At 36.3% G+C, this 14,668-nt stretch overlaps 4 protein-coding genes across 5 annotated transcripts; 2 read left to right on the top strand and 2 right to left on the bottom strand.

Moving 5' to 3' along the window:
• Window positions 1-192: 192 nt before the first annotated feature.
• Window positions 193-2,838, bottom strand: LOC111437484 (vesicle-associated membrane protein 722-like). Its single transcript, XM_023075486.1, has 5 exons — window positions 2,526-2,838; window positions 1,552-1,693; window positions 1,311-1,431; window positions 1,058-1,120; window positions 193-574 (listed from the first exon to the last, which is right to left on the bottom strand). Exons 1-5 carry the CDS (start codon window positions 2,713-2,715, stop codon window positions 431-433), a joined length of 660 nt encoding a protein of 219 aa, XP_022931254.1. The 5' UTR covers window positions 2,716-2,838; the 3' UTR covers window positions 193-430.
• A 1,746-nt stretch (window positions 2,839-4,584) lies between these two features.
• LOC111437389 lies at window positions 4,585-5,532 on the top strand. Its single transcript, XM_023075335.1, has one exon. The coding sequence runs from the start codon at window positions 4,740-4,742 to the stop codon at window positions 5,205-5,207; it is 468 nt and encodes a 155-aa protein (XP_022931103.1). The 5' UTR covers window positions 4,585-4,739; the 3' UTR covers window positions 5,208-5,532.
• A 486-nt stretch (window positions 5,533-6,018) lies between these two features.
• Window positions 6,019-10,902, top strand: LOC111437388. Of its 2 annotated transcripts, XM_023075334.1 has the most exons (6): window positions 6,019-6,105; window positions 6,961-7,053; window positions 7,178-7,393; window positions 7,554-7,636; window positions 7,762-7,859; window positions 10,481-10,902. In XM_023075334.1, the coding sequence occupies exons 3-6, from the start codon at window positions 7,210-7,212 to the stop codon at window positions 10,629-10,631; spliced, it is 516 nt and encodes a 171-aa protein (XP_022931102.1). In that variant the 5' UTR covers window positions 6,019-6,105; window positions 6,961-7,053; window positions 7,178-7,209; the 3' UTR covers window positions 10,632-10,902. The 2 variants fall into 2 exon arrangements, with proteins under 2 accessions (XP_022931102.1, XP_022931101.1); XM_023075333.1 differs by having other exon boundaries at window positions 6,961-7,393.
• A 370-nt stretch (window positions 10,903-11,272) lies between these two features.
• On the bottom strand, window positions 11,273-13,816 carry LOC111437387 (cyclin-dependent kinase inhibitor 3-like). The gene is made up of 3 exons (XM_023075331.1): window positions 13,247-13,816; window positions 11,711-11,914; window positions 11,273-11,627 (listed from the first exon to the last, which is right to left on the bottom strand). Exons 1-3 carry the CDS (start codon window positions 13,681-13,683, stop codon window positions 11,558-11,560), a joined length of 711 nt encoding a protein of 236 aa, XP_022931099.1. The 5' UTR covers window positions 13,684-13,816; the 3' UTR covers window positions 11,273-11,557.
• Between the last annotated feature and the right edge of the window lie 852 nt (window positions 13,817-14,668).

The raw sequence follows: 14,668 nt of genomic DNA, 5'->3' as shown, positions 1-14,668 counted from the left end.
ACTACAACAAATACCGGGACCAGTTGCAGCGTCGACTCGACAAGGTTTATCACAATTAGGTAAGAACTTAGTCAGTAGTCGAGTCAGGACACAGTAAACAACCCTTTGCATCCCTTACATTTCAGAAAATGCATGGATGAGGCTGTCAAATCTCGCATGAAATTGAACCAAAAAAAATGTGCCTAAACCATGTGTTATTCACAACCACGTGTTTATTATTATTTAGCAAACAAATGATCTACTTCCCTTTCAGAATGTCAAAAGAATATAACCACACAGCACAACCTATACAAAGCAGAGTCCTTAGGTATGTATGGATAAGAGAAACATGGAAACGAAAGATCTGTACAATAAACAAGCAACGTATGAAACTGTCCGAGTAAGCCTGATACCATCACCAACATCCTAATGCTGCAAGGGGGAGGATTCATCAACATTTGAAGCCCCCACAGACGGACAAAATGATTATCAGAATCAACGCAATTACGATCGCAAGAACTATCAGCTTTATCTTCATGTTCTGATACCACATCTTTCTCCTCATTTTGGTTCCTTGCTGCCTAAAATCTTGTGCCTGCGTTTAATAAAATTGTGTCAATTCATGGTAAGATTGTGTATTTCCTCTTTCGAAAACGTAATTCACTGTTTTTAAGACAATGAATTATGTTAAAGAGGGAGAATGTAAACCCCCACAATGTCAATAATCCATCGGAATTACAGAACCAACCCCATAGCTACATCCAGCATGATACTCCGACACGAATAAGCCAAAAGATTAAAAGAAAAATAAAACTCAAATGCTTTATGATGTTGGTGCCCACTCACACGTTTTGAATTCAATGCCCCTTTTCTTGAAATACATAGCATAGTAACAGATTCAATTTTTCCACAACTAGCAGAGTGTTGAGGCAAACAAATATGCTATATTTAAATGCTATTCATGAACTAAATTCCTCTAATTCATACATCTATACTCATGCATCATACAGAATAATGTATCATTTCTAGATCACCAATCATAATTTAGCTGGGACAAGCAAAAGGATCTGACAGTGACCTGAGATCGAAGGTTTTCTGTCTTATCCACCAGAAGCTCAATCTTCTCTCCACGATCAAGAACCTGTTAAAAGAACAATTAGGAAGTAGTCACAATATTTGCATATCCATCAACATAAAATACAATCGAAAATTAAATCAGATAAAATGCTACAAGAACAGAGGAAGGCATTTCCCTAAATTTGGAGATCGAAAGGAAAGGAGGAATGCAATGGCCGTAGGTAGTAGGCGGTAGACAACAAAATTTCTTTTACCTTCTCAATGTTCTCCATCATTACTCCTTTGACTTCAGAAACCTGTGCTTTCACTTTGGCAAGCTTACTGATCTCCTCGGGGTGCTCCACACAATACTGCATATGCTCCTTCAGTTTAGACCTACATAAAAATTATAGTTATTGGAATCAAAATCCTGGTAATGCTACATTCGTTCTTACATATATATAGTGTTAGATAAGAAATAAGGGAGCATTTATTTAATAATTCCCAGGTCCGTACCCAAATTCTTTGTTCAGGCTATTGGCAGTTGCTGTCATGGCCTTCCCACCTCCATATCTCTTCACGAAATCCTCACATACTCGTTCAAGGAATGCAATAGGGATCTGTCTGCCAGCAGCATCAACTGCAACCACACAGTAAGCTGCAAAGTGAAAGAAATGGAATCGATTAGATTTACTCATGTAAGTGTAGAAACAGTAAGGGGGATGAGAAAACACAGAGGTCTTTAGGATCCAAATTCAGTCGCTCAAGAATTTGAAGCATAGTCTTTCACGTGGAAGCACAAATATATCGATGTATATGTTTTATGATTAGATAATACAACTTTATTGTATTGCATGCTTTTCCAAAACTAGACAATCTTGTTTCATCCAAAACAAAATAATCTTGTATTGTATGCCATTTCGTCATCATATACAGAGGCGGTTGTAGTTTCAAGGCTCTAGAAACATCAGTATGATGACCGAGTATTCGAATATCACGTCTGCAACAGTTATTTCGCATTAACAAACTCAAGAAACAAGTTCGAAAAATAAAACCGAAATAAGTCTCCACAACCAGTTAATAAAACGATGTCCAAGTTGAATATTTAAAGAACTCGTTCAAGAATCGACCAAGGAATTTTCACGATCATGCTTTTAGATACATAAAATCTTTCAAAATGGAATGATAGTTATAGAACTGGATCCTCCATTAATGATCTCAACAGCGTATTACTAAACGATTCTTAAGACAGTAGTTTCCTATAACAACGCGAAAGCCTTTAACACAGCAGACAAGAATCGCATCCGAGGCAAATATCGATACAAAAACACACTAAAACTGACGACAAGAATCAGAAAGAATCGCATAAACATACATACATAACAGTAGTTCAGATATAGCAATAAACAATCAAGAGACAAAAGCCATGAAAACCGTATGAAAAAGGATGCAATCGAAGTAAGTATTGAAGATGAGACGGAGAAAGTTACTGAATCCATCATCGACGAGATAGTTGAAGGTATGTCCATCGCAATTGTAAGTGAACTTGTTGTTGGTGGCGGGAAGCTTCTGGAGGCACTGCGAGGCTATAGTGGTGAAATTCCCGGTGAACTCCGTGTACTCTGCGAGAATCACAGTACCGCGCGCAACAAAGCTGTAGATCAAGGATTGCTGCTCCATGGAAGAAGATGAATCTTGCCCTAAATGATACCAGAGGAGAGGGAAAATGGATAGAATAAGAAGGCTTCGCTTCAATGGGAAGCTCGAAAAGTTGGCATGACTGCGTTCTGTGAGTTAGTTGTAGCTACCCTCGATCGCATCAAAAATAACGGAAATGCCACGCTACATTTTTAAACAAAATTAACTTATAATTAACCATTTTTAGAAAAAAAATAATAAATTAAAGTATGATTAGCATGACACTTTTAGTAATTTAAGATATTTAAAAATATTTTAAAACAAATTAATTAACAAAAAATGCATTAAAATTAAAATACTTACAAGATATATTACTAAAAAAGGTATAAATATATATTTATTGTTTTTCAAACAATATGATGACGTGGAAAGTTCGTTTCGACACGCAAAACGCGGCAAATATGATTTTCAACCTTGGCTAATTAAACGCAGCGTTTTGACCGCTAAAAAAATTTGGTGACTTTATAATTAAAAATTAATTCATTTTTACATTTTAAAATTAAAATAATTAATATTTGATTAGACAGGTGTGAATAATAATAATAATAATAATAATAATAATAAAAGTATATCACGTGGTAAATAAGATATATTTTTAACTTGCCTCAATTGGTCCAACTTGAGATTAATTAAGAATTTAATATAGAAATTAAATGTTATAAATGTAAAATTAGTCAATAGGCATATATGCAGATTTCAAAGTGGGGAAAGAATAAAGAGATTTAATATTAATATGATATGTGAATATTTATATGGCTGGAAAATTCATATTCTATATATATTATACGCTTTTTTTTTAATATTTGATTCTTTATTTCAAAATTAAAAATGCTCCTTTTTCTTCCTTTTCCCATCCGACAAAGGGAACTCGACTTACCTTTGTTTATTTTTTGTTTTTACTTTAAAAAATGGCCGACCATTTTTTAATATTTATATATATATTTAATTTGTTATTTTTCTTTTCCTTATAAATATATAAATAAATGTTAATTATACTTTTTATGTAAGTCGTACATTCCAAAAGCATGAATATTATATTTTTATTCAACTATGAAATTGGGGATATTACAAAATTGGATTAAAAAATTAAAATTATAATGGGGTGAGGTAATTTGCATTTCCACATTTAGCAATTATCAATTTAAACACATTTTTTTAGTTATTATTATGATAAATAAATAAATATATATATATATATATTGCAAATATAGCTCGTCTTATGTCACAATCCTATTATGAATAGAGTAGCTTGTGATGCTCGCGTCGAGATAAAGCAAAGTGGTGACCCTTAAGTGACACCCATTTAGCTATGCGAAGACCAATATAGAATAATGTAATGATGCGATTGAAGATGATGGTGCATCATCCAACACAACAGTATAAACGTGTGCATTGAGGAGAAACGAGACATAAACAAGATAGGGACAATGAGTTTGTCGTGAGCATGTTAAGATCACAACACTACACAATTGAAAAAATACGACCGTGACACTATGGACATGTTTTAACGACTGCATAATTTATTTTTAAAAAAAATATAATATTAAAATAACAACCATAATAAAATTATTATCACTACATTAGAAAAAAAATGGTAAATATGAAATTTATTGTTATAAAGTTAATTTTGCAAAATTTATAAGAAAAAAGTATATAATAAATTAATTAAAAAAAACATATATATAGAAGAAATTGTAAATGAAAAATAGGTTATGAGTTGAAAGGGACAATGGAGGGGATGATAATAGGACCACTGATGATCCAAAAGAGTGAAAAGGAGTTAATGGTAATTAACCATTGTTTGGTTCATTTCAGAATTTCAGCACCTTTCCATTTAATTCACACCCGCACGTCAAGTTAGCTTTGGTTCTCAGACAAATTTAATGTGCATCGAATTTCAAATCTTCTCTGTTTTTCGCTTTGCCCCTTTTTTCTTCTCTCCTTCTTTCATGGGTATTTGAACCCTTCAAATCTTTTTCAGAGGCCTAATTTTCTTCAGATCTTGCATGGCCACAGCAAGCAGTTCAAGTTCGCCAAATTCTTCTAGTTCTCGTAATTTAATTCCATCTCTTACTCTTCTCTTTGTATTTCTCACTGCTGTCGTGCTCGGCAGCCCTTCCATGGCTGCCTCGGAGTCGCAGACACGTCTAATTCCACATTCCTTGAACAATCCGCCGCGAAAACATAGGTTGGAGTCGGAATCTGGCGGCCGAAGACCGAGAGACGATCGTCCACTTGAATCTGCGGTTTTCGAGGTTACGAGCGGAACGAATCATGTTTTGAACAATCCGCCGCGGAAACAGAGGTCGGACTCGGAGTCCGGCGGGCGAGGGAGGAGAAACGATCGCGATTCCAACAGTCCGCCGCGGCAACAATCGTTGGACAAGAAATCCGGCGGCCAGCGGAGAGACGATAGTCGATTTGAATCTGCGGCGCACGAAGTTCCGAGCGGGCCGAATCCTATTTCGAACTAGTTGAAACATAGCTTCGTCAATCGGTGCGGTTTGAGCGGATATCTTGAAGTCTTTTCTCTCTGTAAATTAATGACGCTGGAGGTTTGGTATTTGACTTGCGCTGAATTTTCATCTTCCTGTAGATGCGGATTAACGATTGAGTTCGCCATTGAAGCTTCTCTCGTACACTGCTCTGCATCTCCATTTTTAATCTTCCTTTTTCCTTCTCCTCCCATGTTTTTGTGTGGTTTTTGTTTCGTAATTCATATATAAACATATACAGAGTTATATTCTCACAAATATTTATACTATAGATTGCGAGGAGAAGATTATCGTTAAACGAAAACATATTCTACAACTAGTTTTTTTGAAATACTTCTTGATCCAATATCTCGATTGATAAGATGTTTAAATATAGTTTTTGATCTTTTGCTTTCTCACAAATTCTTCTGTTTAGAATTCTTAGTTAGATTTGTTCATCTCTCAAATATTTTCATAAAGCTTTTAATGGAATTTGTTGATAAATGTTACTAAGCTCACATTTAGCGTTCTTCACGTCTTGCTTTTTGTTTTACTCTGACCAGGTACAATGCTTTAAGATTGTCCATTTCATTCCAGTTTTGATCATTATCTTTAAAACTATATGCTAAATTAGAAGTCATAGATCTTTAATATTTTCGTTACAATTATAATATATTTTAATTAATTGAGTTTAGTAGGATAAAATTGTCTGTGTTTGATTAGATAGTGCCCGGTGGCGGGGGAGATGAAAATTGTATTGGAAGATTTTCAGGTGCATGTGGTGCTGAAATTCGAGACGTCTGATTGGAATCAATGCTGATAGATGGAGGGTCCGGATTGGCAGGTGGGGTAGAGGTGTAAGATATGTCTGTACTGCGGCATGCAGCAGATTGAAGCAGTAATGGCCTTTTGTTTTTGGGCATTTGTCTTTTGCTTTGTTTTGCTTTGTCCTCTCCTTCACAACTAAAGCTAACGCCCAGTCTAGCGGTGACAGAGATTACTCTTTCCTATTATTGGATTCTCCCCCATCTCTCCCTTCCCTCTTAGACATTTTTAATGGATAGTTTCTATATTTTCGAGCTTATGAGAAAGTATCTCGTTAGCAAGAGTTAGGCCAAACTCGAGCTATAGAAGAAAATATCATGTTAGAGAGAGTCGAGACCAAAATTGAGGTCCTCGTTAAGCGAAACTGAGGACATACAACAAAGAATAGAGCATTCTCTATCTTGAGATGGACTTTTCCTACCATTACTTGACAAATTTGAAGATCTTCGTGACCAAATTTTCCTGTTCAATATCTTGCTTATCCGACATGGCATGAATCACCGAACCTGCACTCAAAAATAGTAATCTTTGAAAAACGCATTCGAGCTAATGATAGAGAAAGAACACTTTACGACCACCTCGTACTATAACCAACCTCACCAATTTCACATTAGAAGTATATTGATTTTCGCTCAATAACTAAATAATTTTGTTGGTAAAGATGCATATTCATAAATTTTATATTTAATTATTTAAAAAAAAATAGACTTACAATAATATTGTTAACGTTGTATTGTTTTAATCTACAAATTATTGTAGTCTGCATGACTCTATAATGAAATTAAGTCATTAATAGAATTTGTTGCAACCAATTTAAATATAATTCAAGAACGTTTATACGTGAGGTATGAAAATTTGGAACTGGAGGTAAAATACGATAATTTTGAGCTTAGTTGAGGATTCTTTGAATATAATATAATTACCGCAGGAGCACATTTGGAAATTCGGAGCTCCTTCCGCCAGAACACAACGGAATCCGAGTTCAATTCCCTAGCCAACAATGATCCATCATCATCTTCCTGTCATCTTCTTCTGCTTTCAATTCCCTAAAAGCCAATACAGCTTGCAGCAGAAGGCGAAATTTTAGTTGGTTTTCGATGTTATTTCACATAGGATTCTTATCTTTTTGATTTGGCGCTGCGAAGAGTAGGAGCAGGTCCAGATCAAACTACGAAAAATGAGCTTGTCTTCTTGGTTTCGACGGAGACTTTTGAGGCAAATCGACCAGTTTACCGAAAGTTCGATTCCCTTGCGGAAATCCGATGGAGAGAAGGAAGAGCAATTCCATGGAGTCACAGAGGGGTTGATCGAATTTGTTAAGTCCTTCACCATTGAAACCTTCAAGAACTTTCCTCTTCAAGGTATCTCGACGTTCCTTCTCTATAACCTTCAATTCCAGTAGGTTTTTAAGTTCTGTTGGATTCTTGGAGGTTTTTTTTTAACAGCTGAGGAGATTTCAGTTTTGATATCTTTGTTTTAGTTTATTGCTCGATTTGATTCTCAACTTGGATTTGTGTTCAGATGAAGGGGAAGCACTTTGTGGTGATCAAAATCTCTCGGATTGGCAGGAGCGACATGCTGTTCTTGTGCTGTCTAAAGTCAAGGTTCGTTTCTTGGTATTCATGTACAAATGATTTCGAACCTGTTCAAATAGAACCCTAATGTGGTTGGGCTATATAATTGTGAAGCCTATCAAAATTCAACTGTCAATTCTTTTCTCATTTTGAAGGAAATTTCCCAACTCAGATATAAGCTTTGCCCTGGACATTTGAAGGAACACCAATTCTGGAAAATATATTTTGCCCTTGTCAAGAGCCTTGTGGTTGAGTAAGTCCTATTGTTTCCATTATATTATATGATCCAAGTAGTCGTTTTGTGGTTCTCAAGGCATGTTTGTTCGCCCATGTGTGAAAGTTCACAGAGTTTCAATCTTTTTTTCCATTTTCTTGTAGAATCTTTTAGGTTTTAGGCTTAGTTTCTGTCGATCTTGTATGAAAATATAATTTGTTTTCATCTTGTTTTGCCTGCAACGACTTTCTGTGACATAAAAGATATGTGTTCTTGTGTAAATACTTGTTTGTAGTTTTTGAGCAGCTGATTCAGTAAAATGTTTGGAAGTTTGTTCTGCATCACTAGAAGGTCATACCTCCTTTTTGTTGCTTTTAGAAAAGGATATTATTTTAGAAAGAAGAGTTTATCTTTTAAGATGTTTGGTTATTTAGTTATTAACTTTCTGTGAATAGTAGAGAAATCAGAGATGTGTTCATTAGTTTGTTCATAGGGCTCATTCCAATGTGCAAACACTTGTCTTGTTTACCGTTCCTCCAAGATGGTATTCGAACCATTTCTTTTCTATTCATGTCAGCATTTCGAATAGAGGTTATTATGTTAGCAATAGTGTCCTTACCCATGATAAACGAAAATTTGGTTCAGAGCTATAGCTTGAACTTGTTTGTGCATCAACAGAAGTCGTACTGCTACCTCCCTCCCCTATCTATCAGACATCATGTATGTATATAGCCATGTCAGAGGAAGGAGAGGACATCCAGAGTTAGTTTAACTATAATACAAGGAGAATAAGGATGCCTCGTGAGTAAAGTTGTTATTGTTGGACCTATTGGGTCCATGAGGGGAGCAAGTAGAATGTTGGACCATGTTTTGTAAATGTTGTAGTTATGGAATGAGGTAGCACATAAATGATACGACGAGTACAAAGTCAAAGCCACATTCCTCTTAAAAGCATGTTTTTCTTTTGTATTTGATTTCTTTTTCCTGTTCCATTCTACTTGATCCTATTTAACTAGTATTATAGCTTCATCTTGGATGCCCAAAGGGAGAAAAAATGGACACCAAAGTGCATATAGTGGAATCGAGATTGGAGGCAACTCAGGAATAGGTAAATAGGATTTCAATGTTAGAGTAGAGTTCATTGGAGGACATTTATCAGATTTTGCACTAGAAGGAATGGTGTTTAATGACGTAAAGGAAGGCACTACTAGATTAAGCTAGGGGGTGAAGGTCGGAAAATCTGGTGAGGTTCATTGAGATTTCAATCATGTGGAATTGATGAGGAGGGTGGATTTACTTCCATTTTTGTTTTCCTGGGACGGATTTTAATAGTTAGATATTTTGGGCATCCTGCAGCCATGAACTTAAACAGAGGAACTATAAAGCTGATTTTGGTGGTGATGCGAAAAATGCTGATGGACTTTGTAGCAAGTTTGAAGTCTGCCAATAGAACGAGTACCAGGTCTCTTGTGAGTTTTCAACTACCCTAACCTTCTCTCAAACTGTGGAAGATGGAACAGTCATTGGCCTCTGAAAGGTATGAAAATCCGGCTTTATGGAAATATGGTCCTTTCCAAAGTACTGAATGCATAGTGAGGGGAGGGTTACTCATAGTTATTGCTGCCACTAACCCCACCTCATCTTGATCTTAGTTTAAAGCTGGCCAAAGTGATCCCAGCCCATTACCATCACAGCTAAGCTCTACATTAGATCAATACTTTAATTCCGGATTCAGTTCTAGGAGACAGGTTAGAAGTTCTCATCCAATGTCTGGGTCAGTCACTTGAGGATGCAATCTGGGAACCTCATGAACTAGTACAGAATCAGAGTAGAAAGCAATCCACCTTCAAGACAAGGTGATAATTTGAACATGAGTATTGATAGGAAGTCAGCCCCCCATATGCTTTACCTAAACTAGCAGGAAAATCTTCGGCCAGCAAGTTTGTTTTTGTTGGGCGTATTGGCTTCTATGAGAGGAGACGACTGAGTTTGGGACAATGTTTTGCAATTATGTTTGTAACGGAATTGGGTATATGCGTCAAGAGTACGGTGTAGAATAGGATGCAAATTAACTATGGAACTTTCAAGGAAGCCACAAGCCTCTCACATGTCTCTTTTTTCCCTTTTCCTTGTGCAATAGACTCTTCCTTTTACCTTGAATTCTACCAGCATGTGTCGAGGAGAGCAAGCTGAGTTTGGGACCATGTTTTATAATTCACCTTTTTGATGCTTTAAAGATTCTAACTTTGCAAGGACCGCTTCCAATTATTGCTAATGCTACACACAGATTTCTGTTGTGTAATTTGTCAGGTAATTTAGCTCACTGGTTTCATAACGGATTACGCCAAAAGCTCGGTAGTTTATTTCCTCTTTCATGTACTGCCATTACTAGAACTTTGTGATGTTAAAACTGTAAGACAAAAAATTTCGAACAATTACATCGAATCTGTTTCCCTAAAACTTTTTGTTCGTTTAATCTTTATATTTGATGTTTCTGGTGTGCATAATAGAGGCGAACATCTCGTAAAGAATCTAATTTCTCCGGTCATACCTGCACTTATTTTCTTCTTCCTCTGGAATTTCCGAAGATACTGTCTTAAATTGCTCTCTACTTCTTTGCGCATTTAGCACAGAATTCAAGCTTTTGTTTGTATTGGCAGATATGAACTGCGTGCAATTCAACTTGATAAACTTAGGAGGATGGCTTTAGGGAATGAGGGATCTTCCAACTGCACTTCATCATATGAAGTTGAAATGGCAGAGACGAATACTGCATCACATTTAGCTCCTGTAGGGCCACTAACTCCATAAAACCAAAGCATGCATTTTGGTATTTCAGGCTTAACAAGTTTAACTGTTGCCCATACTCATGATCTGATTTACTAGCTGATGAAATATTGAACATGGTTTGATGCGTCCTTCTGAATCAACCAAAAAGTATCTTTAGAATTCCAACTGTGGCTGTACAAACCCAAGTTACAATAGAGACCAGAAAATCGTGATTGCATGACTTTAATACAGCTTTCCAAGAACATTTATATGTGATTGCATGAGTTTAATATAGTTTTCCAAGAGTACTTAATATGTGATTGCTACACATTCTGAGAATCTGTTGAAGTTTTGTTGTGTTATCCGGGGACTTGGAGCATTTAATGTGTAACGAAAATGACAATTCCTTGCGTTGAACAGAATTGTACTAAGCGTAGAATGCAGAGCCGTGCAATGACCCACGTGAAACTGCTAAGCAATGCATCGAAGTAAGTGCATGGGGGGGACAAGTTTATATATAGTATTTGCATTTACATGACATATTATTTCATTTCATCTATCATTTCCTCTCTGCAAAGCTCCTCAGAATTTCTTCCAAATGAAGCCAAATAAGATGGCGTAAGAACCAGAAAGAGAAATCATGTTTTAGTTTCAGATAGGTTATGATTTATGAAGACGATGGGTGGTGAAGAAACTTCATTTATTTTACTAATTTCAAAGACAAACTAACCCAGATATGGACAACTGGAACAGTTGAGATAACATTACAAATGACGACGAGAGACGCTTTTATGTACTATCCACCATTCTTCCAAATGTCTCTTCTAACTAAATATGGATTAAAAGCTGGTTGGTTAGTATGAGATATGCCCCAACTTTGTGTTTGCTATAGAGAGCTAAACTCATCCTGTGACCCCAAAATGTGCTTCATAGAGACGAGACACTTGAGAATCGAGATCATAGCTAACTTAGGGAACCACTTGCACCCATTCATATCGTCCTTGGAGAGGCATTTCACTTGCAAAGTCGAAGTTATACCTGCAGAAACCCACACTCTAACCATGAATTTGATAGTCACTTTCTAATCCAATTATACATCACAAATAAATTCATTGGCTTACTTCTGAATAAACGTCGTTTGATGCCATAGCTCTTCTTGAGCAAAGAACTCCTCTATGTCATTTGCAGTAGGGATACTTTTAAGCAACTCCATCTCTACTCCTGAGTTGGTTGTATGTGAATTTGTCTCCATCCGGGTTGAGTATGATGTTTTGTTGGTTCTTAAATCTCTAACCAAGCTGCTATGTATTTTTTCTGCAGTTCCCCTACACAAGCATACCCTCAAATCATTGTACTTCAGAAGAGCTATAAAATACGCAAAAGGTACCAACTTGTAAAAGAAAAAAAGAACTCTTCTTAGCTCAATCAACTCAATTAACTAGTTCATGAGATTGCCTTTAAGAATACACTAATTGAACTCAGTTATTCTTTTTGTGTTATCAAACAGTGTCTACTTAATCTAAACCAAAACCAAAATTGAGAAAAGAACACACTACAGAGCATCGAATATCTTAAGGAATATGCCAGGTCTAATGGGACAAACTCTAATTTGGCTGGTAGTACAAAATATGGCATGAAATAGATCTATAAGTTATAACTTCTTGTCACCTACACGTTTCAAAAATCAAAATATGCCCAGGCCCAAAAATGACGACATATGCTGCAAAATTGTCGAAAGCTAATAACTATTGCAATCAGTATTCCCATAGGTAACTACCAACTTTATTTAATTCTTCCAATTTATTGCCAAAAAAGAAAACTCGCATTAAATTAATGCAAGCAGAACTCCATTTTGCCTCTTGAGTTTCAGCCCAAAAGCTGAGGTAGAAACCAGAAAATTGAACCATTAAGTCAACAAGAAGAATAATAATAATAAAGTTGTTCATGGCCAAGAAAAATTCAGGGATCTTGTCATCTAATGTAAAATAAATTAAATGGAATTAGCTTCATCACGACCATATAAATAATAAATAACTTCGTGACCCTCTATCTAAAATTTAATAATCTACCGACCATCTTAGTAACCAAATGTTCTAACGTGAAATAACAAATAATTTTCTCATGAGAATAATCGAGTTGTCCAAGCTGACTCGAACACTGACAAATATTTTAAAAAAACAGCCTATCCACTGAATATACCAACGAAACTCTTAAAAAGTCATATCTTACAGCATAACTAGCCTATCATGAAAGATACACTACAGCAACATATGGTAACAATGGAACGACAGGATGCGAAGTGGAAAGTGAAGTCACATATAGGGAAAAGGAACAGTACGAGAATAGTGATAGTCAAACAAGCAAACATGGCCACAGAGTGAGCCCATCCAGTTCAGTAGAAACCAATGCATCAATCCTATGAGCAAATAAATTGCCAAAGACATGTAAATAACAAAATAAGAAAAGGAAAAATCTGAGAAACCCATGAACTAGACAAATAGTTTTAACTAGTAACGAAGATCGCGACGAAATCGAGATTTGTCGGCAGTACGATAGCAATCAAAAAACAAAGGAAGAAATCACAGCCATTTTAAGCCATCACAAGCTAAAATTGAATTCAAACAACAACAATTCCAGAAAACCTTTCGAAACCGTACCTATTATCACCTCCAAAGTCCGGGCAGTTCTCGCCAAAATAATCCTCGAAATCCCTAGCATTTCCACTCCCTGTTTCCACACGAAGCTTCCTCTTCTCCGAACCCGAGTCCGCCAAATCCCGCTTCAACCGAGAATCATTAGAGGAACACTCACGACTCAAGCCATCTTCGCAACACTCGCCGTCCTGCTGCGCCTTATGCAGCTGCCGGAATACCGGAGGCTTTTCAAGTCGACGGTTGCGCAGCTGCAAGTAAGAAGAGGAAGATGCCGCCGCTCTAGGGCTCGAAACAGCGGCGGATTGAGAGAAGGATTTGTTGAGGCGCTGTAGAGCACGGGTTTTAGCAGCTCTAGTACGGAGTCCCGGAGAGGACTGCGGTGAGACCTCCATGACTGCAATGCCGCCTGTAAGCTTCGATTTCTTCATGTACTTTCCCATAAATCAATGTGTGTGTGAGACTGAGAATAGGGTTTTCTGGGTTTTCTTGGTTCCGTTCTGATGGAACAGAGGAGAGAGAGAGAAGGCGCGAAGCTGCAAATGGAAGAAGAGAGAGAAAGAGAGGGAAGTTTGTAGGAAAAGGACGAGAGAGAAAGAGACAGAGAGCGCGGGAGAAGTAAATAGGAAAAGTTAGGGTTGGGGATTGGGGGAACAGTTCACCTCTACTTATATATTTCTTTTTTTTTTTTAAAACAAAAACAAAATCAATCTTTAAATATTAAAAACAATATTAAAACTTATTAATTTTATAAAAAAAAATTATAATAAATTACTAACAAAATTATTTTTTAGATGAGTATTTTTATTAATTTAATTTTTTTTTTGTTCCATTTATAACAAGTTCACATACTTTCTCCTCCATTTCTCCATTTTTTTTCCGATCACTCTGCGATTCTTTCTTCTTCATGATCTGTTGAAGTTTCGATGTTTCTATGTTACGCGATTTGATTGTTGCATTTGTCTATCTCTATTGATTCTTTGTTCCACAGCCAAATTTGACATTTGGGCTCACTGAAATTGTGTTTAGATTTTGAAATTAGGAATTTAGTGTTTCTATACTGCGTTTGAACTCTCTAAGAACGTTACAGTTGAGTATGAGATTTGCCATTTTCATACTCCTTGATGGTTGCTCTGTTTTTAGACTACTAGAGGGTTGCATATGAAGTGTTCGATCTTTTTACGCAATGAAATGAACTTGTGTTTCATTCTAAATTTCTGATCCTTTACTTGGATTGCTTTGAACAGACTTCTTGGCTTCTGAAAATTTTCCTTTGGCAAGATGGCTGAGGTATGACATGGTTTTAGTTTCACTCCGAATTTTGGTTTGAAATATTGCTGTCTTTCTTTTGCATATGTCTGGTGTTCTGGCTCAAGCTCATCTCTCTTAAATTGATTTGACATGAGTGATATTTAGTTTGGTTTTAGT

Source organism: Cucurbita moschata, unplaced genomic scaffold (genome assembly GCF_002738365.1).
Source record: "Cucurbita moschata cultivar Rifu unplaced genomic scaffold, Cmos_1.0 Cmo_Scf00063, whole genome shotgun sequence".
Taxonomy (NCBI): domain Eukaryota; kingdom Viridiplantae; phylum Streptophyta; class Magnoliopsida; order Cucurbitales; family Cucurbitaceae; genus Cucurbita; species Cucurbita moschata.
This window is presented reverse-complemented; position numbering and strand designations above follow the sequence as displayed.